Raw genomic sequence first — 27,338 nt, 5'->3', positions numbered from 1 at the left:
GACCTGGCTATGACTAAATGAAAATTTATACAGGAAAAAGGCAGTAGAGAGTGCCCAGAAAGGAGATCAACCAGGGAAACTACTTGACATAATTTCTGATAGCACAGCAAGACTGGTACTAGACTTCTGTTTCTTAAACAAGTTCATAAAGACAGACGTTCAAAATGACAATACTGCAAGGTGTCATTCCGCAGCTTTAATGACTATATGGCTTCCATAGACCTAAAAGATTTATATCTGCACATCCCAATGAACCACAAGCACAAAGCAGTTTTTCTGCTTTATTATAGACCGAACGCTCTATCAAATCAGCACCCAGAGTGCTTACAAAATACTTAGCAGCAGTTGAGGGGCACCTGAGAAAGCAAGGGATGTGTGTACCCTTACCTAGACAACTGGTTGGTAAAAGTGAACTCACTACACCAGTGCGGAAAAGACAAACCGTGATAATTAAGCTTGGGTGGAGTTCCGCTACGTGGAACTCCACAAAGTGCAAAAAAAACTCTGCGAAGCTCCGCGAGCAGCGCACTCCGCTGTTTGTGGTGATTTTCAGTGCCAGATGCTTGTCCGCACTGTGCAATCATCACAAATGGCACCATGCATAGCGCAAGCACGGTTTCCTTTCTGCCGCTCGAGTAGATGTTTTTTACTTGAGCGGCAGCTTTCTCAACGCAATGACCGTTTCTCAACGGTGCGGTCACAATGAGAAATCTGACCGCCTGCGTTGAGAAATCTCGCCGGAAGGTTGATTTTCCACGCTCGCCAACTTTATGTTGACGAACAAGAGCGAGGGACAAAACTCCGCTCCGCAGCGCAAAGCGGAGTATTTCAGAACTCTGCATAATGCAGAGTGCGTAAAACTCCACGAGCAGAGTTCACCGCCCAGACTTAGTTATAACGACACTCCCACAGACTGGGATTTTCCATACACATGGGAAAAATAGTCACCCACACCAGAACGAGAGGCTCTTCCTGGGAGCAAGAATCAACACAGCAGAGGTGAAAGCCTACCCTTGCGAGAAAAGAATACTTCAGATAACACAAGGAACTAATCAGTACCGGAAGTGTCAGTCTCTGGCAATAAATACCATGGGGAAAATGCTGGGAAGGATGGCCTACATACCACTAATACCGTATGCACGGTTACACATGAGACCAGTTCACGAATGGGCCCTGGGCCAAAGGTCACCAGCAACAGGTAGTTGGTAAGATTTAGTGGTTATCATGCAAAAAGTACAGTAGGAGTTGGTGTGATGAAACAGGACAAATATAATTACAGGAAGACCCTTCATATCGCCAACTCCAACAGTGACCATTACTACAGATGCCTCGCATATGGGATGGCAAGCTCCTATGGGGAAGGCCCAAGATCAGAGGGATCTGGAGAACTGAGGAAAACAGTACAACACATAAACGTACTGGAGCTGAAAACAATGTTCCTTTCCTTTCCTTCAAAGCCTTTCAGAAGCAGCAGTGGGAAAAATCAATACTGATCCAAAAGGACAACACAACAACAATGTTCTACCTCAGCAAACCAGTAGGGACAAAATCCTTTGCCCTTTCAAGGCTAGCACAAAAGATCTGGAGACTGGCCATCCAGAGACAAACCTAACAAAAAAATATCTACTAGGGAAAGACCGTGTAGAAGCAGACCAGCTGAGCAGACAAGCATCCGCCTCTCAAGAGTTGGAACGGAGTCGGACAGTAATTCGAAAAGGTGTTCAGAAGATGGGGAACATCAGAAATGAGACATTTGCTGATTGCTTAAAGAACATTATTCATTCAAGCGAATTAGATATGGCTTGCGACCAAAAGAGTGAAAACAAGATTTGGGCTGCTCTGTCGGATTGGAGAGAAAAGTAAAAACTTGGTCCTATGATTAAGCCAAGGTACCATTGGTCCTGTCCTCCTAAGTAATATTGGGTTTTCCATGAATTGCGAACAGGAGAAGGGAACAGGGAATGGTAATATCTTGAAGGGATAGACCTCTCTTCATTCCATGTGCCTTACCCCATGGGCCAGTCATAGTTATACTTGGCCTGGATAGATTGGAGGAATCCCATCAAGAGCTCCTTTTGTTGATATTATGAGGACAAAAAAAATAAGACCTTTCGCAACACCAGAAAACAAAAAAAAATGCCAATCCTTTGTTTCCAGACATACACTGACACTTCCTGTGGAATGCACTGTGAATAGACTGGTCAGGGAGATTTGCTCACGCTTTTTCCCCAATCTCACTGTTGCCACTAGTGATCAACAAATGCAGACAGTCGCAGATCACTTTAATAATCATGCCCCACAGGCGGTAAGACAGACCCGGTTCTCAGGCCTGCTAAAAATGGCAGACATATGCAGAGACTGCCAGCATTACAAGATCTGAATCTCCATGTAAGGAGGGAGGATTCTCCACCTAGAACTGAGCATACTGAGCCTAGCGGTATGGCTCCTGAAGACAGAGTTTGGACACCTAGGGCTGCCCAAAAGAACAATGGCAGTCCTCAGAGAAGCAAGAAGACTGACAACAAGGAAATGCCTCTTAGCTAAGTAGGAGAGGTTCACAAGGTAGTGCCAGAGATTTGGCCACGTACAGGATGGGACAAGAGACGCTACAGTTACGATACCTCGTACACCTTCTAGACATCAAACTAACCTTTGTCTTTAAAAGTGCATCTGGCAGCTGTAGTGGTCTACACAAGGGGTCTCACAGGAAGAAGCTTCTTCCTGGAAGGGGCTAAAAGAATGGGCCCACCCAGAAATGCCCCAACACCTACATAGAACCTAAATGTATTGTTGACCCAACTGATAAAAATAATTCTTTGAACCACTCCACAAGACCACTAAGATTCATCACACTTAAAACAGCCTTTTTAGTTGCAGTGACATCTCTTGGTAGAGTAAGCGAGTTGCAAGCACTCGCCATCCATGAACCATGCATACAAATACACAAGTACAGGATAGTCATGACGACCAACCCACATTTCCTACCATAGTTTATATCCCAGTTTCACAAAAAACAGACAATCCAAAAACCGGGTTATTTCCTAAAACCAAAGACTGGCAGAAAGAGCACTACATACACTAGACGCACAACAAGTCTTAATGTATTGTATGGAGAAAACTAAGCCAATCGGGAAGGGAAAACAACTCTTTGTATCATTTTCAGACAATAGCAAATGGAAGCTAGTCACCAAAAACACATTTGCAAGGTCGATTACTCAAACCATCCAGACTTGTCACTGGACAGCTGGCGTACAGCTAGAAACTAAATCAAGAGCTTATTTGACTCGTAAAAAAAGGAGCTACAATAGCTTCCTGGCAAATGTTCAGTTAAATGACTTGTGCATAGCAGCCACTTGGTCGTCTGTGCACATGTTCACAAAACACTACTGCATTGACATACATTTGAATAGGGAGGCACAAGTGGGACAGAGTACTGAAACATTTTTTTTTTACAAGCTCAAACACCTCTCCAACCCAAACTCCACTATGATGAGAACCGCTACAATATTAATGTAGAGCATGTAATCCAGAAAAGATTCGATCTGCAAAACGAAATGGTTACTTACATTTAGGAGTAGTTTTGCTGCTTGACGAAGTTTCTGGATTCGCAATGCAACCCACCCACCTCCCCAGGACATAAGGCGAGCATAGGTGGAAAGGAACATGAAGAATATACAGAGGAAGGCCACTGAACTCCGAATGAACAGATGGTTGTAAAATCAATCTGTAGCTAGGGAGCATGTGTGGAGACTTCCGGAGTGGAGGGGGGGGGGGGGTGTTGGACTGCCCACCAAATGGTGGGGACAGTCTATGCCCATCAATACGATTTTTTTTTTTTTTTTTTTTTTTTTTTTTTTTTTAAAAAGGGCAAAGAGAAGAGTGACTAATGTACATGAGAGTTCCGGACCCAACCACTAGATGTCGGAGTAATGCACAGCATGTGAATCCAGGAATTTCTTCAAGCTGCAAAACTACTTCTACAGGTAAGTAACCATTTTGTTCTCTTCCCTTGAATATTTTTACTGGATGGATATTTGACGTTGTCCTGATATTTAAGACATTACAAATCGTAAAACAGCACGCTCTTTGGAAAAGTTTGAAGGTGTGCATTTTGGTTTTTCAAGTACCCTTTTCCATTCTGAAATGCATACTTACTAGAATTGTTTCCTATCATCCCATAACATGCAGTGTGAAATGGTCCATTCACTCCTTTTCTTGAGTTTACCTAATCTTGTATTTTGAAATGTTTTTGTATTAAACCTGTGGTTTCATTGCCTATAGAAGCAAATTGACTGGAAATATTTTCAGTTTTGGAAAGAATAAAAAGAAAAATAACAGCAGTTGCTGTGGAAAGATTGGATATCTGAACTTGTTGCTTCAAACTTCATCGGTTTTTCAGCAATCTTACTGAATGTCAATGAGCCATCTATATAATAGTGACGTGCTTTCCGGAATGAGGCATTGCATTTAATTTGTGTACACCAAGACAATTACTGTAAGACCATTCAGAACACAAGAGATTCAGTCAGGGCGATGACAAATGATAGACTGAAACCAATGTGGTAGGTCAGGCCCAGGAAAATGCTGGTTTTTCATATGTGAAACATTCCCACAACTCCCAACTTACTATCTGTTCATATAAAAGTATCATCTTGACTCTGCAAGAGAGCAGTGTCCAGCAGTAAGGTGAATGCAGACTTCTCAAAGAAATTTAAGAGCAGAGCCGAGGTCCTCCTGCACCAATGCCCAAACATATCAGTTATGCCCATCTGCCCAGCACTTCTTTTGAGACCAGAAGTAGGGTTCTCATGGGCATGATATATGGCTCTGGTCTCAACTGCTTAGATGCATGTGTGGTGTTCGGATGAGAGCTTGGGGGTAGGAGGCAAATGGTATGAGGGCAGAGAGCATGTTCAGTGTAGAGCAAGCACTAGACAAAAGAATAATTGAACATGCGAGGTAAAGAGGGCAAATGAGCATACAGGTAAGGTTTCCGGGAGAGATGAAGAGGGCAAATCAAGACAGTTGGCAAATCACAAGAGTCTAGGCCATCATATACATAAACATTCCAGAGTCCGTGTCTTCAGTGTGATGTCTTGATTCAAAATACGTTCTCAATACTAGGATGGGAGGCATTGTTAATAAACAAATGTACACCATATGAGCAGCATTTTTTTAATGCACAAGTATAGTAGTGCTCCAGGGACAGCATGCTCTGTAGTCTGAAAGATTCATGTTCAGAAATATCGAGTGTGCCCCCCTTGTATACATTTGTAATTGTCATAGTTGCCTTCTTCATCTGGGTCGTTTTATTGGTATTGCTTTGTAAGGTGAAGGTACTGCAAAATTCCTGAGTCGGCTGGCTCATTTTGCAAGATCCTAGTTTTGAACAGGATATCACAAGCTGCATTCAAACTAGTTTCAGACAGCAGAGAGACTGGCTTTGAATCAGCAAACTTATGGAATTATTGTGCCTACCTGCTCGAAAGTCTGTTTTTAGTGGCTGACGTCCTACTTTGCCCAATGATTGAGCTGCGACACCCTTCCTAAGTTTCCTTCACTCAAGTTAAGCAGTAAGAAACCAATTCCTTGTTTAGTATTAGTGACTGCAGGATCAATTTGGCCATGTGTCTTACTATCTTTCTACGTTTTTTCTAAGCCTGTGAGGACGAAGTGGCACTTAGCGATCCAATGCTTTATTTGATTAGAAAACACGAATACGAGTCAAGCACCTGTGGATGCAATTAGTGCCCACGGTATTACAAGAGCACCACAAATACTTAAAATGGAGAGGTGCAAACATTACTGTGACATTTTGAATCCCCTTTGCAGGAAGAGTGCTAATTCGTAGTTAGAAGACCTCGATGGCCACCTTCGCTTAACTACAGTTACACAACCAACCACCCCTCCCCATTCCCTGAGGGTGGTCTCTTTCCCCACTTTCTTTGCACCAGGTATCATGATTGGCGATTTGAGAATGGATGATTGCATACAGTCATGTTTTTATACCTTTTCTGGGAAACTCAAAGATCAATCAATGGCTGAAGTCAAATAACATTTTACAGGCACTGATTTCCTTTCCATCTACTACATTCTTGTGAAGCGCTTCAGGATGATGTAGGTGCCCACATGGCCCAGCCAAGTCAGTTCTTGTTGGTTTCCAGCTCATTTACTGAATGTGCATGAAGAGCCATTGTTAGAAAAGAGCAGTTTTTCTTTCTCTTGAACACCCCACACCATGCTTCCTTGAATGTACCACATCATTATGCTACTTTCTGTGATCATGCCCTGGATATGAGCTAGGAAGCCGTCTCTGGCCATGAATTTCAACGTTGCATTTGTCCTTAAGTTGAGATTTATATGAATTTCATTATTGCAACGTTTCATTGCTTACTTAGAATTCCAACGTTACAAATGACCAATTTCCCAATCTAGTATTTCAAAAATGAGTGTTCGAACTAGCTGCTAACAGTGATTTTGTGCAAAAACATACTGTTTTTTGTTTCAACAGCACAAACACTACATTAAAAGACAACAAGTTCCTGTGCTCCCAAGAAGCAGCTGAGACCTTTGTGAAGGCTGTGAGTATTGTAGAATTATTAACTTTTTCTTCTCCGTTTCTAAACCTTGTGGGCAGCTGCCACGTTTTACTTTGTAGTAAAAAATGGATGCCAACTCAGTTATCCTCACTTTGACAACTGCCCACATTGTTGGTACCAGTAGGAGTTGTTTGGGAATTCCAGGCGCTTCTGCTGCATGTAAGCTTATGGTCTGTTTTATATGAACTGGTACTAAAACTCAAATACCAAAGAGTCCATAACATAGCAACAAACATGGCTGGAATGAAGCTCTGTTAATCCATCAATCCTAACCCCAACAACTCCATGTGTAGGCTCATAGTACAAACTGCTGGCAGCTAATGGCATACCTGTTGGCTTTCCCAATCCTTGTTTAACAAAGGAAACCATGTTTCCCGAAAACTCTACGTTTTTAACGGATTAATTAGTTTTATTTCAGTACAGACAACCAAACATTGTAGATCTTGGTGTTTTCAAAACATTCCCCATTTGCAAAACACACATTTTCAAGCTAATTGCCCCAAAATTATCACAATTATATATATTTATTTCTCAGGCCTTTCAGTTTGTACATTTTTAAAATCCACCCTGCATACAACTGTTTAGTTAGACGACTGTTCTAGATCAATAGCTTAGGATCACATAGTTTAGTTATGCGAACAAGGTCCCAAACTGAGAAACTAAACGTAGATTATGATCAGCATCCACACTGCAAACTGAACCTCCTCTATCCCCCTCACCCCATCTCAAATTTTCAGCAGTTATTTTGCCCAGAATCGCAATGTGTAGTTAAGGGGAGAATGTTCCAGCATTGTCACTCGCTGCAGGGAATGTTCAGCATCCACACGGCGAACTAAACCTCCACTAGAATGAACACCCCCCACCCCATCTCCCAAATTGTCGGCAGTTAATTGCCCAGTGAATATTCCAGCTTTGTCACATTTGCTGCAGGGGTTGTTCAGCATCCACACTGCGAACTGAGCATCTTCTAGATCGTCCCAATCGTCTGCAGGTATTTAAAACTGAGGTGCATGTATATCTAGCATAATTTGCTTAAGATGAGTGTTTAGTGAAGCGTGAAAGGGTCAATACGTGATCAGGATGTTTAGCATCCATGCTGCAAACTGAAGGATCACACTGTTTGAATTGGAACACACTCACCGTAGAGTATGTTCTGCATGGAGGGTGGCATAACCAAGAAGCCCAGTAGCATATCCACAATGGCCAGGTACAACCGGAGCATCCGGAAGTAGTTGGTGGCGTTCTGAAGCTTCTTTTCCAAGAGGACCGTCTGATAAACAGGATGTTGCCAGCAATGGTCAGCACGATGACCAGAGACATCAGCAGTTCTTGTTGATAGCTGGATGGCTTACCACGAAGGTCAGGTTGAGGTTCCGGAGCATTCCGTCCAGTTGAGCAGCTTGGCCAAGGTGCCTTCATCTGCACCTGCCTCCTTCTCATAGAGCCCCTGGGCATCTTCTCGCAGCTGGATGAGGGAGCTCATGCTCTGGTTCCCAAAGTTTTATGTGTACAAAGTGTCCATGGCTAAGGACGAGATCACTTGAAAAAACATGACGGTTTTACTTTCTCCACCATTTAGGACCTGTACACCCCCCCCCCCCCCCCCCAAAGTGGTACCAGGTAGGCATCAGGGAGGGCGTTAGCTTGGAAGCGCAGTGATATTGCACGGACCCCGTTGCCCTGTCAAGTCACATGAACACAAAATGGAGACACCCAAGCACTTCATGCTGACCCTCTTGCAGTAGTATCTTAGTCTAGTTAATGACCAAGCTCACCAGGTGGTGACTTTAAACCATTTTGCAAAAAAAGAGAAGCCAGTCCCAAACAATCTTGAAATTGCCTGTCTAAAATGTTGCATTTTAAAATACAGTGATACCTAGGCTTAGCCAACAATTAGCAGCATCAACAGAAGTCCAAATACAGGGCGGCTTTAAACGGCGGGCGCCCTGCGCTCAGTTTCTCGCATCTCTGAGCTTCACATTTTGTATGAAAAACTGGTAAAAGCTTCCATCTAGTGTTTCTTCTGTGATATCAGGCAACAGTGGAGCCTACCTGCTTGATGCTATGCATCTCAGCAAGGCATCTTGTGCTTCGGGCCCACCCCAGACAGCTGCCAGGTAACTTCCCAAGCGGAGTTCTCTTCAGTGGCAAAGCTCCTCTTTGCACAGACCTGTAGCAGAGCAACACAACATAGAGTAGCCATGAGTGGTCATACTCATTCCCAAACTCACACATCCACCCACCCATTCACATACTCGCACACACACTCCCAGGCTCTGAAAGCCATTACCACACCCACACCCATTCTCAAACCCACACAAAACACTACCAGACCCAGTTACAGATCCACACGGCCACCCAGTCATTCACACACCAGATCAGACCGGGAAAACCATTAACACCCATTCACACGCACAAAACCACTTCCAGTCCCACTTACACTCGCACGCTCATTCATACACACACCCGCACTTATTCACACACCCAGATACTCATTAAAGCAACCAGTCCAAAACACATACAGCCACTCTCACATCAACACGCAGACCCATAAAGCCAGTTAGACCCATATAACCACTCTCAGACCCATATAACTACTTGCACAACCACTCACAGCCACCCACTCATACACCCACTTAACCACTCTCACACACAGAAAACCACGCATCCACTCCCCCACCCACACACACCCACACGTCACCCACAATTATTCAGTTCACGCACCGTTACACTCAACACAACCACACCCGTACAGTCGTAGTTAGGAAATGCATTAAAAAAAACATAGAAATTCACTGAAAGAACCAAAGGTTACAGGGACGCTGTAGTTGGGGTCAGATTTTACACACAAAACCATAGAAATTCAGTAGTTATAGTTACCAAAGCGAACAATAACCGATGCCTTCCACAATGCACTGCTTATGACATCTCAAATGACATCACTGATGACCTCATCCAGTGAGGGTGAGTGTTTTGGTAAGGTTTCTGCCACTGAAGGATATATATATATATATATATATATATATATATATATATATATATATATATATATATATATATATATATATATATATATATATATATATATATATATATATATATATACACATACACACACACACTCGGCTAGTGCAGAAGTTAAATTACTATTATTTGTGTACTAGTATTCTTGTACACGGCTTGAATCAAGTGGCACTGTGAGCCCAGGACCCATGTCTGGTCATACCCAGCGCACTTAGGGCGAGAAAACAAAAGACACACATGATGGCTGGAATGAGGAAAAAAATCAAACATTCACTCCCAGTCAAGAGATCCAGGTTAAATCCATTGTTTTGCTCTCTATGCCACCCCACTGACTGGGAGCGAATGATTGATTTGTTCAGCATTCCATCCATCATTGGTTCTTATTGCATTTTTCGCCCCAAGTGGGAAGGGAATACCTTGACGTGGGTCCTGTGCGCGCTGTGCCACCAGATTCAAGCTAGCCTGGCTGATGGGTGATATCCCAAAACTGTTCCCAGGATACTTGTTTCTGGTCCAGGGAGGATCTGACCTGGCAGTTCGGGCTGGACTGTTCCCATGGGGAGCAGGCTCAAGACTGATTTGCATATGGCTGGGTCTAAACTGGAATGGCGGGCAAAAAAAACTATTGAATTAATCCAGATCTTTGACTGTGGGGGAATGTTTGATTTATTCAGCATTCCATCCATTATCTGTTCTTTTTGCATTCAGTCGAAGGCAGGTTGGGGTGGGGGTAGGGTCGTCGACCCTCTGTCATGAGGCTTTGTGTCTCTGGGCATGGCTGAAACACCAGCGCATATCCCTAGTGGTATAACGCTTAGCGGGCTCTCTAAGTCAGTGTGGACAAACTCAGCCGTTAATGCCTTACCAATTTCATCCCCAATAGGAGGTGGCGTAAGGTCTCTTCCAAGAGAGGTCACACTAGCCGTGGTATTTGAGGGTGTGTTTGGGGAGTCTACTATGGTAATCTGGTGTGCGCTCACATCTAACAATATCCAATTTTAGCCAGTCCCTGTACCCCCCATCAAACAGACACAAGTCTAGCGAAATTAAACCCCAGCTTTTAGCAACCAGACTGTGGATACACACGCAATGTTTTGGCAGTCTGCCTCCTTCCCTTAAAGTGTCCTTTGATTGCAATGTTAGAGGATCATACTAAAATTGGGGCCTGACTGGCTGCTAGAACATTAGAAGGGTTCTGCCTAAGGGTCAGCTAGCATTTGCCTGTTACAGGGGAAGGTTTAAAAAAAATATATATTTTTAAGTGTGCCCTAAACCCGCTGCTGGATGTGACCATTCAAGCAGAACTTGACACTTTAATGCCTAAAAGGATCATTGCAGCCTCTCCTGTATATTCTGTCAGTTTCAGATGGATCATATCAGCACATTGAGGTCAGCCCAATATTTTCCCTTTGGGAGCAAGTTTACATCTCATTCACACCCAAAGCCCTATGTACTCTGTTTTTGGAACAATCTGCATCTTGCTACGGGGGGCCATCAGCAAGCAGATGATGGCTGGGCACTGGCAGAATGGCCTTCTGGTTTTTGACAGAAAAAAGACCACTTTCTAGGCTTCTCTTCCGTTTGGAAATATTTCTTTATTAAAGTTTTTCATTGGATAACAAAAACAATCAAACAAAAATAATGTGCGACATCATTGATACTGGCAATATCTGATATACATTGCCATTACCTTTTCTAAAATCTCTTGCCATCAACATGCATAAGACAATCTAGTTTAAGCATAATATATCTGAGTTGTATGTCTCATCACACTGTTACTGTTTGGCTAGTATGTAGTGGGTATGGGTGGGCAATTCCGGACTTCTGTTCCACTACAGCGTTATCAATGGAATAGTTTCACATTTCAATTCTTTAGATATACATATATAGAGGAAATAACGTGCTCAGAGGCCTCATCAATTCAGGGTGTCAGTTTAATTCTAGTCTGCTGTCTCCCGTGTCTGGTTTAACAGGTAATTTTGTAACGGATCCCATGTCTCTAGGTTGAGACCTGGGGGTAATATTTTGGCATATGTGGTCAGATGGTCTTTACTATAGGTTAAATCTGTCAGCCACTCTTTAAATTTGGACGCCCTTGCCCATCTGCAAACAATTCTACATTTTGCTTGGAGAAGGCTCAATGCTACATATTTCCTAAAGCCTGCTCTGACCACCCAGTGTAAGGTCCTGGACTATAATGATAGAGAGAGCCGCAGTAACTTCTTTTCAGTATGCTTGTATTGGGTCATATGACCAAGAAAGATGAAGAAAAACGGCTCCCACCAGTCCGCTTCGGGCACCTCTTATCTGGGCAACGACTGTACCGGAGTAGTCTGACATGGGTATAATACATCCTGTGGGGAGATTTTAACTGATTATGGGAAGTCTACTGCTTGATGCAATCAGACCAGTCTGAATGCAGCAATGACTCCATTGTAAAAGGGGTTCCTGTATTTACTTCCCACTGGGAGCGCGCCTGTCCTGCTGTGCATGGTGACCCTAGCTGAGCTGTATGGTACTAGAGGGAGGCAAGGTGTCTTGGATTTTCATCTTTGAGCAAAGTATGTAGTGCATCTAGGGTGGGGGGCTCCTGTGGAAAATTGAGTTTGGCAGCTTTGACATTATAAGCGGATGTACAAGAAAATGTATAGCGCGCACCTCCCAGCCACCCCACCCCCAGAATGCATCCTGGGATATAAAGGAGCCCCTAGCAATAGAGATCTCCTCCCCAAGTGTTGGTACCACATTTTTGGAGTACTTGCCTGCAGGCTTTTTCATGTGACTGGTAACAATGAGTGGTCGGGCAATGGGGCTTTAGTGCAGTTGTGGCTTCTCGAGTTTACAGGCCAATTTGCACCATGCCATGGATGTGCATGCAACCGTTGAATCTGTTAAGGTAACAGTAGTTACTTGTGAATCAAGATATGAAGTCTGGTGGATGGGGCCATATAGCCATGCTGTAGCACCAGGTGTGGTAAGAAGGGGGTGGGTTTGTACCAATGGATGGGATAGTGTGCTTGGGCGCCCAAGTAGTAGAGCTCCATATACGGTGCCTCAAATCCACCTTTAGAAAATGGAGGCGTGAGTGTTCCATTGTATACGGGGTTGTTTACCAGCCAACGCTAGCTGTATCTGTTTTTTTGAGGGCTTTGAGGAAGTGACATCCTGGCGGTAGAAGAATATTGAGGAAAAAATGCAAAAACGTTGGCAGAATAACCATTTTCATGAGTCCTGACGGGGACCGCGGCAACGAAATCCAGCATGTGATCCTATCGGTGATGGTGGATAGGGCAGTGCCATAATTTGCTCTAATAGTTTTTCCCTGTCCCTTGACACTACCACGCCTAGATATCAGAGCTCAGTCGCACCATTTCAATGGAAAATCCAGAGTGAACTGCAGTGTGGCCGGTGTGAGAGGAACAAACTGGACTTCTTCCAATTGATTTGAATACCAGAAAGCCCTCCAAACGGAACGAATTCGCGGAGCACCCCATCCAAATTGGTCTCTCAAGTAAAGTGATGTCATCTGCATATAATGATACAAGTATGTGTTTAGAGGGTATCGAATCGCATCTTCTCTGACGTTGATTGAGTTTTGCAGCCAGGGGCTCCATTGACAAGGCTAAGAGCAGCTGCGAGAGTGGGCAGCCCTGCCGCATGACTCTGGTAATGTTTAATGAAGCTGAGATAGAGCCGTTAATCCTAACCCTTGCCATTGGTTGTGAATAAAGGTGAGCTATCCATGTCAGAAAAGGGTGGGGGAACTCCATTTGGTGGAGGATAGTCAAGTAATCCTATTCCAAAAATCATAGGATTTGGTGACATCAAGGAACGCCGCCACTGATCTGGATTTATGTCCTGTAAGAGCGTAAACAGCTCCCATAAATTGTGAGATGTTGATTACCAAGGGATAAATTCTGATTGGTCTGGTCTGACATGTCAGGAGGAGGGCAAGGTGATATGGCAAGTACTTTTGCCAGAATTTTAACATCACCGTTGATAAGAGACGCTGGCCTGTAAGATTCACAACTTTCAGGGGATCTTCCCGGTTTAAGCAAGGCAATAATCATAGCCACTCTCGTAAATGGTGGATGTAGGCCATTCGTTTTTGCTTCTTGATACATGGACTTTAGTATCTGAAGCAATGTACGAGGTATGCTTTGTAAAAGACTGCGGGAAGACCTTCAAGCCAAGGGGCCTTGCCGGACCGCAACTGCATGGTAGCCTACCTAATCTAATCTTCAATATCTTCTGTGAGGAAGTTTAGCTGAGTGTCAGACAGCCATTCCCACGTCATCTAGGTAGGCATCTACATCTGCGTGCTTGCGTTCTGCGGGACGTGTACAGGGAGCCATAGAATAAGGATAATGTGTGTAAGATTTCCATTGTCTTGTCCTCGCCTCATACCTCTACCTCTAGGACATCATTGGCAAAGTGTGGTTTTCGTGTCATGGTGGCTAATATATGTCCTGGATGTTCACTTTCTCCATATGCTTGAGCCCTGGCTTATTTACCACGGTAAAGACATTCTCTTTCCGCCGACTCCTGAAACTCACAGGGCAGCTGTAATATATTTAGATAACTCTGGGTCATCCGAATTGCCCTCCGAGCCTCCAAGTCTCTTTCTAGTTTGCCCAATTGGTCACGCTGAGAACGCAACACTCCCCCACTCTTGGCTTGGCATATACCTTGGGTTGTCACTTTGAAAGCTTCCCATATAGTACCCAATGGTGGCACGGAGTCTGTCGCCAATTTCCTGTTACTGAACTTCGCCCAATAGGTGGCTAGGAGCAGTGTGGGAGAGAGCCTCCGTGATGTATATGGAGAGGTGGGGGATGAAGGGCGCAACACCATCAAGACGGGGAAGTGATCAGAGTATGTTTGCGCTAAGTGCATGATCCCATGCAACCAGTGTCCCAGTCCTCTGGAAATTAGCCAGTAATCTAAGCTTGACCAGTTGTTGCATACTCCTTAATACAAGGGGCCTTCTTTGTTGGATGGGTGAAGTGTTATGCGTCTAATAGCTCATGATGTTCCATAATGTCTTGTATATGGCGGGCAGCAGTACTATGGTAAGAAGCAGAGTTATACGATTTAGCAGTATATGCATTCAGGGTAACCTTAAAGTCTCCACCGCATAGAATGTGAGGCATACCCATGTCTGAAATATGACACCGCAGTCTATCAAAGTGGAGTCTTCTGTAATGGGTCCATAACAGTTGACTAAAGTGACAGCTGATGAGGCCAAATAGCCCCACATCAGTAAAAAGCAACCCTGAGTGTCAGCCAAAGAGCCCTGTGGAACATACAGCACCCCTTTGTGGCTGAGGATAACGGTGCCTCTTGCGTATGAAAAGTATGTGGAAAATTGTCTGTGGGAGGCCGAATTGGCGGCGAAGGTAGTGTGTATGGGTTCTATTAAGCGGGATTCTTGTTGAAAGGCGATATGGATGTTGTCTATCCAAATAGGCAAGTATGTGTCTGCGCTCACAGGGATTACTTCGCCCCCTGACATTCCATGTTAAACAATTGTATGTTGCGTGTGGGGTGTTGGCTGGGCGGTGGTATTGTTGGGCATACTAGAGTCTTGTGCAACTCACACAGGAACTGCAAATGGCAACCTGTATGATCTTTCACAACACAGGTCACTCCTGGGTATGTAAGCTTTCTCTGGATTCTCCTTTCACTGGGAACATGATGGGCTCTGCCCCTGGACCCTGTCCTCCTTCAGGGCTAAGCCCTTCAAGCGGACCTTCACAGCGCACACTAGGTGATCTTCCTCACCTCTGGAAGATGGGCTATCAGGCTTGCACATGGGCACTGGTTGCACAGCACCTTTGTGAGTACTCTGTGGAGCAATCCCTTGGTCCTGAAGATGTGGATCCATGGTCTCAAATTTCAGAGTCAGTTTGGGGAGGTTCTCTTTCAGGTGTCCTTCCTTCTCTGGCTCATCTCCAGACACAACCTTCATGTAAAGAGATGCATCTCTCATCCAGTAGCAATGGGCATGGCTCCAAGCACAAGTGTCCAAAACGGGGGCACAGTAAAAAGGGATGTCTCTGGACCTGGCTGTCTTCGGGTTTCCTGAAGCAGCAATCCAGGACAGAGGAAAGGGAAGGACCTCCCTAGAAACGTCCTCACTTTGAACAGCAGCAACTGCAGTCTCACCCTTCATGCATACCGTCTGGTGGAACTAAACAGCAAACCTTTGATAAAAAGGTCTTAATAGAATTTCTAACCCTGTCTCAATCTTCATTCACTGGGTAGAGACCCAGTATCTCTGCCCTCACCCTCCAGCTACAGTAATGTAGACCATACACTTCCAATGTCTGTGGAAAGATGTCTTCATCTCTTGCCACACTAAAATCAGGTGCATCCAAAATGTGCCCCATTGGGCGTAATACTTAGACTCCCATAACAATTAGGGTCCTTCTACCATACATGTGCTACAAACTCAACCTGGCCACAGGATGCTACTGCACAGTTCTGGGTTTCATATAACAGTGGAACTTTAGATCAGGTAAGCTCATGCACTTTACTCCTTTACACAAAGAAAAAGCTTTGGCCATGCTGTAGATCCAAAGAACATGATACCCTGCCACCACCACTTTGTGATACACCCAGGTAATAGACAGCAGTCCAGTGGCCTCTGAGGGCACACTTGGTGCACCCCTCCATGTCACAGAACATATTCTATAACACTCATAACCATGGATAAACAAGAGACAAATCAAGGAGCCTGTGCATACTCTGGATTAGTGTGACATCCGGGCCAAAATAAGTGAAGATTCCTGATTCTCACACACAGTTGCACACGCATGGCATGGCTACCAGCTATATCACACTGCAGGGGGCATTCCAATCCCAAGAGCCTGGACAATATAGGTCCATTTCCACAATATTACGCTTGGCACAAAGTAATTTTGAAATCTGCACTTGCATCTCAAAGGTGTTCGAGGCATATGAGCTGCAGATCACACACTTAGGATAGTAGATCGCCATCTGGTGTTGGGCTCGGATGCTTGCAGGTTGTTGTTGTCTTCGGAAGAAGTCTTTGGTCACGAGATGTGACTCCTCCCTTGGACAACAGTGCGCATGGGCATCAACTCCATCGTTGAATTGTTTTTGTCCGCCATTGGGTTCAGATGCAACGTTTCCGCTCCGGTTGGAAATATCAATTCCAAGCTTTTTGAAGCAAAAAAACTTCACAACAAAACATCGAAACACCTTCATCCTCGACATCGATTACATCGGCTCGATTCCGGATGTCGACGCGGGCCGCTGGGCCTATCCACGCCGTGAGGCCTACGGCTCATGGAAAGGACGCCGTTCAAAAAATGCCCCCAGTGTGGAGCAAAATTTCCGCACAGTGACCACCACAAAGTCTGCAACCTGTGCCGATCACCGGAACACGACAAGTCCAGCTGTCCAGCCTGCACATCCTTTCGATCCAAAAAGACCATTCGGGATCGAAGGGCTCGACGCCACATCATGGCACAGAGACCAGCTCTGGAACCAGAGGACATCTTTGATGAAGGCCCCGATGTCCCGGAAGAAGATTCCGAAGATCTGCAAATAATTGCCGAAGCAGACTACTCAGACGACCCCATCACTCCTGGGCAACGTGTGAGTACTACTGCCCCAACCCCACCAAAGGCATTGGTCAAGACTTCGCCTGCTGGCCCCAGTCGAGACCGAAAACATCCTTCAGAAGCCCCGCCTCTGGACTCGGCTCCGAAGAAACATAAGCCTTCCGGTAGCTCGGGACCGAGCAGACTGCATGTCATTGTCCAACCGGCACCAAAGACCACTCGGCACAGAAAACACCAAGGCCAATAGACACACCGGCACCGAAGGTTCCCAAGCCCACAGATACACCTTCGACTCCGAAAACCACATCGGCACCGAAACCACCGGCTAAGGACTCATACGCCTCCTAAAGCCAAGCACGCTACCGATCAACCAAAACCTCGATCGGAACCCAAACAATTGGTACCGAAGACTGTTCCTGAAGAACAAGAACTTTTTCATCCAGACCCAAGGCAGAAAAAGATCTATATCAACCCCAAGACTGGACATGTCACCGCAGTGCCATGTAAAAAACAGAAGCTGGACACACCACCTGCCCCAGTTGCTGTAAATAGGAAGGACTCTTCAACATCCCCCTATCCCTCCTTCCTCTCCTATACTGCCTCCTATCCCACCCCCTCTGCCTACACCGCAATTACATATACCCTCTCCATCTCATACAGCAACACAGGATGATTATGATGACCTAGGGGGTGGGGGTGATCCTAATGATCCGTTCACGGATCCAGACACCTCACCGTTGGATGATTGGGCATTCCCCTTACCAGACATGCCTGACCCTCAGCCATATCCCTCAAAACCATCGCCTCCTGACGATCACCTGGGGTTTGGACAGTTATTAAATAGAGCAGCAATATACCACGGCGTCACAATGCACTCAGACGCACCAGAGGAAGACTTCCTATTAGACACTTTCGAACAGTCTCAAAAGTCTGTACAGATCCTGCCCATGATTAAAGGAGTCATAAAACACGCACCGAAGTCTTTAAAGACCCCGTTCGTGCCAGGGTTCTCAACCCACGAATCGAAAAATATAGGCCTGCTCCCGAAGATCCTAACTACATCAAGGGCCAACTCCCTTTGGATTCTTTGGTCGTTTCCAATGCTCGGAAACGTGCCAACTCCCAAACCACAGGAGATACACCACCCCCAGACAAAGACTCCAAACTATTAGAAGCCTCTGGCAAAAGAGTTGCAGCGCAAGCTGCTAATCACTGGCGTATTGCCAACACCCAAGCCCTACTAGCACGCTACGACAGGGCCCACTACGATCAATTAGAAACTCTCTTAAAACATCTGCCAGACCAATACAAAACCCAGGCAAATAACCTCATTCAGGATGGAAAGCTCATTTCAAATGCAGCAATTAAATGTGCACTTGACGCTGCAGACACAGCCTCTAGAGAAATTAACACAAGTGTGCTTCTTCGATGACCTGCATGGCTACGCATCTCAGGCTTTAAGCCAGAGGTACAAACTACCATACTTAGTCAGCCATTCAATCAGGAACAGCTCTTTGGGCCAGCAGTAGACTCTGCCCTTGAAAAAATGAAAAAGGACACAGACGGCTAAGTCCATGGGAGCATTACAATCTCCCCAGCCACGTGGCTCCTTTCGGCGCTCCTTCTATAGAGGAGCCTCCAAAAATATTGGAGCGGACACCTCCTCTACATTCAAAACCGCCACACACACATCCCCCAGTAGAGGATATTTTAGAGGCAGATACAGAGGAAACAACAAGGGGCGAGGTCGAGGTAATAATAACACTCGCACCTCCCCTGCCACAAAACAGTGACTTTCCTCCACTCCCCCCAGACCATTCCACTCCGGTCAGGGGAAGACTAACACAGTACCTACCTGTCTGGAACTCCCATCACAACAGACAGGTGGGTAAGACAAATTATCCAGTATGGTTACTGCCTGGAACTCACAACTACCCCCCCCAATCCCCCCCCCCCCCACATATACCACCCAAACAGCGTTCCATGTCACAAGATCATCTTACACTCCTCAAACCAGAGGTTCTCTCATTGCTTCAAAAGCACACAATAGAACCAGTTCCCTTAGAACATCAGGGTACAGGGGTATATTCAGTCTACTTCCTAATCCCCAAAAAGGACTGGACTCAAGACTAATACTCGACCTCGGACACCTAAATCTGTATATCAACTCAGATCATTTCCATATGATCACTCTTCAACTAGTGCTCCCACTACTGCAACAAGGCGATTTTCTTACCACACTAGATCTCAAGGACGCCTACTTCCACATTCCCATAAATACCTTCCGTGGGGAGGATGTAAGGTTTGTGGTGGACGGACAACACTACCAGTTTACAGTCCTCCCATTCGGGGTAACAACCGCACCCAGAGTATTCACAAAATGTCTAGCAGTAGTAGCAGCACATCTCAGACAGACAACAAATTCATGTCTTCCCGTATCTAGACGACTGGCTAATAAAAGCCAAGTCATTCAACAAGTGTGTCCTACACACTCACCAAACTATCCAAATTTTACACAACTTGGGATTCACAATAAACTATCCCAAATCTCACCTCCAACCTGCTCACATACATCCGTATCTAGGAGCCACAATAAATACCTCCACAGCCCGAGCATATCCCAATCCAGCCAGGATAGCCAATATGCAAGCTCTTATCGAAAAATTCCAAATCCAACACTCTTCCAGCAAGAGTGTTCATGCAACTCATAGGCATGATGGCGTCATGCATCTTCATTGTGCCTTATGCCAGACTTCAAATGCGCCCCTTGCAAGAATGTCTAGCACGTCAGTGGAACCAGGCTCACGGACAACTTACGGATCTGGTGTTGGTGGACAGCCGCACACATCGCTCTCAAATGGTGGAACATAACAAACCTCTCAAGGGCGGCCGTTCCTAGAGCCTCTTCCACAGATAGTGCTGACAACGGATGCATCGCTCACAGGATGGAGAGCCCACCTCCTCGGCCACACCACTCAGGGCAAATGGACCACTCAACGAAAAATGGTCCATATCAATTACCTGGAACTGCTAGCAGTGTTACTAGCACTAAAATCATTCTAAATAAATCTCCAAAACAAAACTGTCCTCATTCGGACAGACATGACAGCCATGTATTATATACAGAAACAAGGAGGCACACATTCTCTCCAGCTGTCCCCGCTCGCACAGAACATTTGGAGATGAGCCATTCCCCAGAAAATATACCTACTTGCAGAACACCTTCCAGGGGTTCACAATCAGATTGCTGATCTGTTAAGTCAACATACTCAACAAATCCACGAATGGGAACTACATCCCCAAGTTCTAATACCCTTTTTCCAACAATGGGGCCAACCAGACATAGATCTGTTCGCCACACACAAACGTAAAATGCCCGACCTTCGCCGCCAGGTTTCACCACCCGTAGTCAAAGGGCAATGCAATATGGATGAATTGGTAAGGCAGATTTGCGTACGCTTTTCCTCCTCTCCCACTCATTCCATTAGTGGTACGCAAGCTCAGGCAACAGTCTCTCAAACTGATCTTAGTAGCTCCCACATGGGCACGCCAAGCTTGGTTCCCAACACTACTGGAACTCTCGCTAGTGCCCCACCAAAAACTGCATCTCTCCCCGTCCTTATTAACCCAGAACCATGGAGAAATCAGACACCCAGATCCAGGTCAACAACCTGGCAATCTGGCTCCTGAAGTCCTAGAGTTTGGTTATCTCAACCTACCACTAGACTGCATGAATATTATAAGAGAGGCCAGACGACCTACCACTAGAGCCTGCTACTCTGCAAAATGGAAAAGATTTGCCATTTACTGCTCTAACAAACATATAAACCCACTGGATGCATCCATCCAGGACATCATTTGCTACTTACTACACTTGCAAAGATGTAATTTGGCATACTCATCCATACGTCTCCACCTAGCAGCATTAGCAGCCTACTTACAAAATAGACAACACTTGTCACTCTTTAGAGTGCCTGCGATCAAAGCCTTCATAGAAGGACTAAAGAATTATTCCTCCAAGATTACCACCCTCTCCTGTTTGGAATCTAAGCATTGTTCTTACAAGGCTCATGGGACCCCAATTTGAACCTCTGCATAAATGCGAACTACAGTTCCTCACATGGAAAGTGGCTTTCCTTATCGCGATCACATCCCTCAGAAGGGTGAGTGAAATCCAGGCTTTAACCATACTAGAACCATTCTTACAATTACACCGTAACAAAGTGGTTCTTAAAACAAACCCGAAATTCCTTCCAAAAGTCATATCTCCGTTCCATCTTAACCAATCAGTAGAGCTACCAGTGTTCTTTGCAAATCGGTAGCTGAAAGAGCTCTTCATACCTTAGACGTCAAAAGAGCCCTTCTTTACTACATTGACAGAACCAAATCATTCTGCAAAACAATTGTTCGTTGCTTTCCCACCACCACATAAAGGAAACCCCATTTCCAAATCTGGGATAGCTAGGTGGATAGTTAAATGTATCCAAATATGCTACCTAAGGCTAAACGCACACTAACGGTTCCCCCTAGAGCGCATTCCACACGCAAAATAGGGGCTTCCATGGCATTCTTAGGAAACCTTCCCCAAGAAGATATTTGTAAGGCAGCCACATGGTCTACAACACACACCTTCACTAAACACTATTGTGTTGACGTGCAAGCAAAGCAACAAGCTTCTGTGGGTCAGGCTGTCCTTAAAACTTTATTTCAAACTGCTGCAACCGATACAGGTGACCACCGCTAGGGGAGATACTGCTATATAGTCTATCCTAAGTGTGTGCTCTGCAGCTCGTATGCCTCGAACGGAATATGCTACTTACCAGTATGCATCTGTTCTTGGCATGTAGAGCTTCAGAGTCCCACACGCCCACCCACCACCCCGGGACCTGTATCTGTTCCAGCATTGTCTTACTTAGACGACACACATGGACATCTCTCTTTTCTACAAACGCCATCATGGTGAAAAACAATCGGACGATGAAGTTGATGCCCATGCGCACTGTCGTCCAAGGGATGAGTCGCCTATCTCGTGACCAAAGACTTGTTCCGAAGACGACAACCTGCAAGCATCTGAGACCAACACCAGATGGCGATCTACTATCCTAAGTGTGTGACTCTGCAGCTCTACGTGCCAAGAACAGATGCATGCTGGTAAGTAGCATATTCCTTACCTGGAAGGAAATTCCCTGTTCTCACAATTCCAGCCGAGATTCCGGTGTCTGTGAATTACTGAGAAAGTTGTACTCCAACAGAGAGCAATAAATGGATGAACTAAGGGCCAGACTGCTGATCTTATCCATTTGGATCGTTCAGCAGCATTTGATACCGTAGACCATGGACTGCATCTCCTCCATTTGGACAGGGACTTGGGAGTTCAGTGTTACAGATCGAATCTTAATTGGATTCATGTTTGACTTAGTCAGGGGCCACTATATCTCCAGCACACGTACCTTGAAGAATGGTGTTCGACATGGGTCAGCTCTATCATCACTCCCTTTTAATATATTCATGGCCGTCCTAGTAGGGATCAACACAGCCCATTTGTCTGTGGTATCTAATGCATGCTAACCCTCCTGGACCTACATGAAAGTTTGGCTGACTGCACTTTTTTTATCTTGCAAGGTGTGCATAAAAGCTCAATGTCACCAAGCTGTCTTTGAAGGGCAGCATTGAGTGTTTATCATTGGAACCTACTACAAGAAAAGTGTTTTCAGAATGTCCAGCTGTCCATGCCCTCCACCTCAGCCATTGAATATAGCAGTAAATGCAGTTTTTTTTTTTTTTTTTTTTTTTTTTAAATTCTTCTTTTGCACATCCACCACACCCCCTCTACCTCCCTAGTGTCTGCTCTGGTTAAAATAACCTCATTATCTTCAGTAAAGGCATCACAAATCTGATTACTCCTCAATCTCACATGGTATCACTCTCATTCAAGTATTTACACGGAGTAATAGAAGAGCTTGTATAATATATTTGTGCACCCTTACGAATTTGATGACTAAACCCTGTAGTCATCTGGGGCCCACAGCTAACCATTTAAAAATGGAATCTTGTAAAATGGGAGTTGAGTGTTGAAATTGCAGAAGGAATACTGTGAAATCTGATGCCCGACTGTGTGCAAAAAATAAATCTCACTTAAATGTACGTCTGATGAAAAAAGGCATTTTTACTGAAATTTGTTTGATATGCATTCCTATGTATTTTTAGATTTCACATTTTGGTGCATTTTAGTGTGATACAATTCTGTTTTGTATAGTATAAGTATTGGTGTATATGCTTTTTGTGTAGAATTTAATGCTGTATCTTTTAGTTTTTAAGCCCATTGAATATTGTTTGTTACTGCCCTAGGGAGAATTTGAGGACGTGCTGTTGTATGCAATTCCTCATTACTTAAACAACTGCCTTACGGCCTGATTTAGATCTTGGCAGACATAAATCCCATTATATCCTGAGGAATTTTGCAGACTGGATATCCATCACCCTTGTGACAGAGTAACCCGTCCGCCAAGATCAAAATCAGGCCCTTAGTATTTGGGTCTGAAAATGAAAATCTGTATTGGGCCCTCAGTGTTTTGGATGCAAGTTGAGTATATGAAATAAAGTATTCATAATTTGTCATTCTGTTTCAGGTGCCAGAGTGCGGTAATTCTAATGAAATCCCACCAGAAGGTAAGAAAAGGGTGCAGCTTCCAAATCGGAGCACCATTTTAGTTATTTTTCAAAGGGAAATTCTCTTCCCCCCTCACTTCACTTTTTTTACTGAACTTCACCAGGTATTGTTAGGAACGCTGACAATGCACATCCTAACGCACAGCGTCCACCCTTCGTTGTTTGATTCTTTTTTTTTTCATCGTGCGAAACTTGCAAGTCGGAGTTTCAAGAGGGAATCCTTTTTAGCCCTAATCAGCCAAACTTGATTCTGTTAAATAAAAAAATAGAAATAATTTAAAAAAACAATTCAGAGTGTGATTGACTGAATTCTCGAGCTGTGGATTTCCTGTCAAGACTGCAAAGATGTACTAAAGTTTAATCCTGTTAAGCTGGGTCAAACTTTTTTTAAACACCTACATCTCGCAAACTATTTAACAGATTTACACCAAAGCCCCCCCCCAAAAAAATATTTAAAACGCACTTTCTGAGTAAAGTTTTTCTTTCACGTCAAGTCTGGTGTAAATCCTTTCAATAGAGTTGTAGCCATCAGCAAAATGTTGAATGGCAGATACAGAGAAATCACTAAGTCATGCATGTCCCCTGTGCCCCACAAAACAATCCTCCCCATGCCCCTTTAACCTTTTTACCCCAACAGTGCATATTTACACAACTTGGTATGCAGCAACGTAGCAGACTATTATCCCGAAATTCTTCCTACCATCCTTGATGGATGATCCTAATTTGGCCACAGCCCGCTATGAGGAGTGAATCCATTTAGCAACCAATAAACTGTCTCCTGCTAAATCTGTCAAATGTCTTAGAATGCTTCCTTCACCACCATGGTTTTCCCCTATGCTCAGGGAAATGACAAAGAACTGTAGAAAACAGGAAAGTCTGGAGGAGTTAGTACTCCACAGACGAGACAATCAAATGTTAACTGCTGATTCAGAGCTATGAAATCATGATTTAAGACACAGACTGAGTTATGCACAGAAAAATAATACTGTGAAAAATTCACCCAGAGAGCTTTTCAAGACCGTTCTGGAGCTCTCTTGTCTATCTGGTTTTAGCTCTTTAATTCCCAGTCAAAAGCTTGGTAACAACTTGGGGGAATTAAAAAAAAAAAAAATAAGGTTGAGACTTTTATGAGGATTTCAAGCTCACTACAAACCCCAATCACCTTCTATGTTAAGAATGATTTCATAGAACTGAATTACCTGAAGCTTCTCTGTTTTCCCTCACTAATGAGTGTTAGAACATATCCAACTGGCTAAATCAGGTTCCCCATCAGACCCTGTGCCAGCCCTGAATTCTCCAGGAGATAGCAGGCATGGTAACTCCTCCTCCTCTCACCACACTATAAAATCATATCAAAGGCATTTTGCCACCAGACTGGAAAAAAGCTTCCATCCTGCCTTTGCTTAAAAAACACACACTGGACCCTAACGAAGAGAAGAACTATTGTCCCATTTCAAGCCTCAACCTTCCCACAAAAAGTCTTAGAGAAACACATTAACCCTGCAATCTTAGAATATCTTGATCGCAACTAGATTCTGAATGGAGCCCAGTCTGGCTTCAAAAAGGCTCACAGTTCTGAGACTGCACTGGTGGTGGTTGCAGAGGAGATTCGGAACATCATGGACGATGGTTGTAAGGCCGTGGTGGCCCTATTGGGTAAATTCCTAGCCTTTTATACTGTGAGCCACAATGTCCTGAAGCAGAGATTAGCTAAAATGAGAATTGGCGGACTGACATATCTCTAATGCTCCTTCCTCTCGTAAAGAGCATTTGGTCTCGTTACGATACTTATCTCCAATCCTTTCTCCTTGCCATGTGGTGTCCCACAAGAGTCATCGCTCAGCCCAAACCTATTCAATATTTACGTGGTCCTCTTGCAAAACTTATCGGGTCCTTTGGTTTCTCAACTCTCTCCTATGCTGATGACACGTAAATTGCAGTGTCTGTCACCAGTAACATCGAGGGGATGGTGCATCGGTTTAATAGTTGTCTGCGACCGGTGGTCGGATGGATGAGCAGCCACTGCCTAAAACTGAGGCATTTCTATTTGGCAGGGACACTTCTTTCTGGAATGATTCCTGGGGGCCTCAGACCTTGGGCGCTCTTCCCACCCCAGTTCCTAAAGTGGGAAACCTTCGGATCATTTTTCATTCTAAACTCACTTTCACGGAACAGACCAATAGGCTGATCTCTTACTGCTTTACCAGTTAACTATTTTGAGGAAAATCCTGACCTTTATTCAATTTGATCAACAGAAAAGTTATCTCCCTGGTCTTATCAAGATTAGATCACTGTAACACTCTTTATCCAGTATCAGGGTATCTTTCATATATTCACATGCCTGAATCATTCCCCGTCGTCTTAGTGGGAGTCCCACGGTACATATAACAAAGTAGTAGATAGTAATCTAGGTATCCTGACCGTTTTGGACATTGCTCGCCTGAGGCATCTTCATGGGGTGTTCCAAGAGAATTTGTTCTTTAGATTGTACGGACCGGTGGAGTGTTCTGTATGCTGTACACAGTGTCTTGAAAGCGACCTATTTTTTTTTATCGTGAGCTAATGAAGCTCCTCCAGAGCCTTAGAGACGAAGACAAATTTCCTGATATTTTTAATAAGCCGTGCAGCATCATTCTGCACTCTTTGCAGTTTTAAAAAAAAGATGATTTTCTGCATGGGATGGTTCTAGAGGGTGCTGGCTGCTGATTGGTTGTGTTTTTTAGATCTGAAAGAAACACGTTAGTTAGATTACTCACCTTGGAATATCCCCAGGCGTCAGACTGGATCCGGAAGATTTTTCGTCAGCAATACCCCTTGTGCGTCGCTAGGCGTCGTCTGCGGCTCCGCGTCCGTCGTCGGCGTCGTGCGCCGGGATGACGTCGTCGGAGTACTTAGACGCCGCCCTCGCGCGCTGACGTCAGTTCTTCTTTTTTCCGCGCCAGTAAGCGCAGATCCGGGAGAGCTACCCCTTTTAGTCTTTTTTGACTAAGTTTTTTGATCCTTTTTGATCTTGTCTCGACTCCGGTGCCGGTAGGATGCCTGGTTTTAAAGCCTGTGCTGACTGCAACCGCTTGATGTCGGTTACGGATCATCACCGCCGGTGCCTTTAGTGTTTGGGCCTAGACCACGACGCGGAGTCGTGTTCGGACTACAAGGCCCTGACCTCGAAGGCTAGACTGGAGCGGTCCCGTAAGCTTCTCGAGCTTCGCCACTCGGCTCCGCGCCCCTCTCGATCCTGGTCCAGGAGGAGGTCCAAGGATCGGTCGCGGAGCCGCAGCCGACGTCCTCATCGATCGTCTGGCTCCAAGTCTTCGGGTAAGTCGAAGCACTCCAAGAAGCGACACCGCTCTTCGGACTCCCCTCGCCGGTCGCGCGACTCGGGCCGAGGGTCAGGGTGGTTCCACCCCCGCAGCTCCAGCGGAGCCGCAGGCATCGCGCAAGTCCCCATACCCGC

General features: G+C 45.0%; 1 protein-coding gene across 1 annotated transcript in view; it reads left to right on the top strand.

Moving 5' to 3' along the window:
• Positions 1-27,338, top strand: part of PPA1 (inorganic pyrophosphatase 1) — a 212,331-nt gene that overhangs the window by 171,490 nt on the left and 13,503 nt on the right. The window contains exons 9-10 of the mRNA XM_085603855.1: positions 6,512-6,581; positions 23,845-23,884. Coding sequence (XP_085459981.1) covers positions 6,512-6,581; positions 23,845-23,884 — 110 coding nt within the window. The remainder of the gene's footprint in view (positions 1-6,511; positions 6,582-23,844; positions 23,885-27,338) is intronic.

The sequence above is a fragment of the Triturus cristatus genome, chromosome 1_2 (genome assembly GCF_964204655.1).
Source record: "Triturus cristatus chromosome 1_2, aTriCri1.1, whole genome shotgun sequence".
NCBI classification, from domain to species: domain Eukaryota; kingdom Metazoa; phylum Chordata; class Amphibia; order Caudata; family Salamandridae; genus Triturus; species Triturus cristatus.
This window is presented reverse-complemented; position numbering and strand designations above follow the sequence as displayed.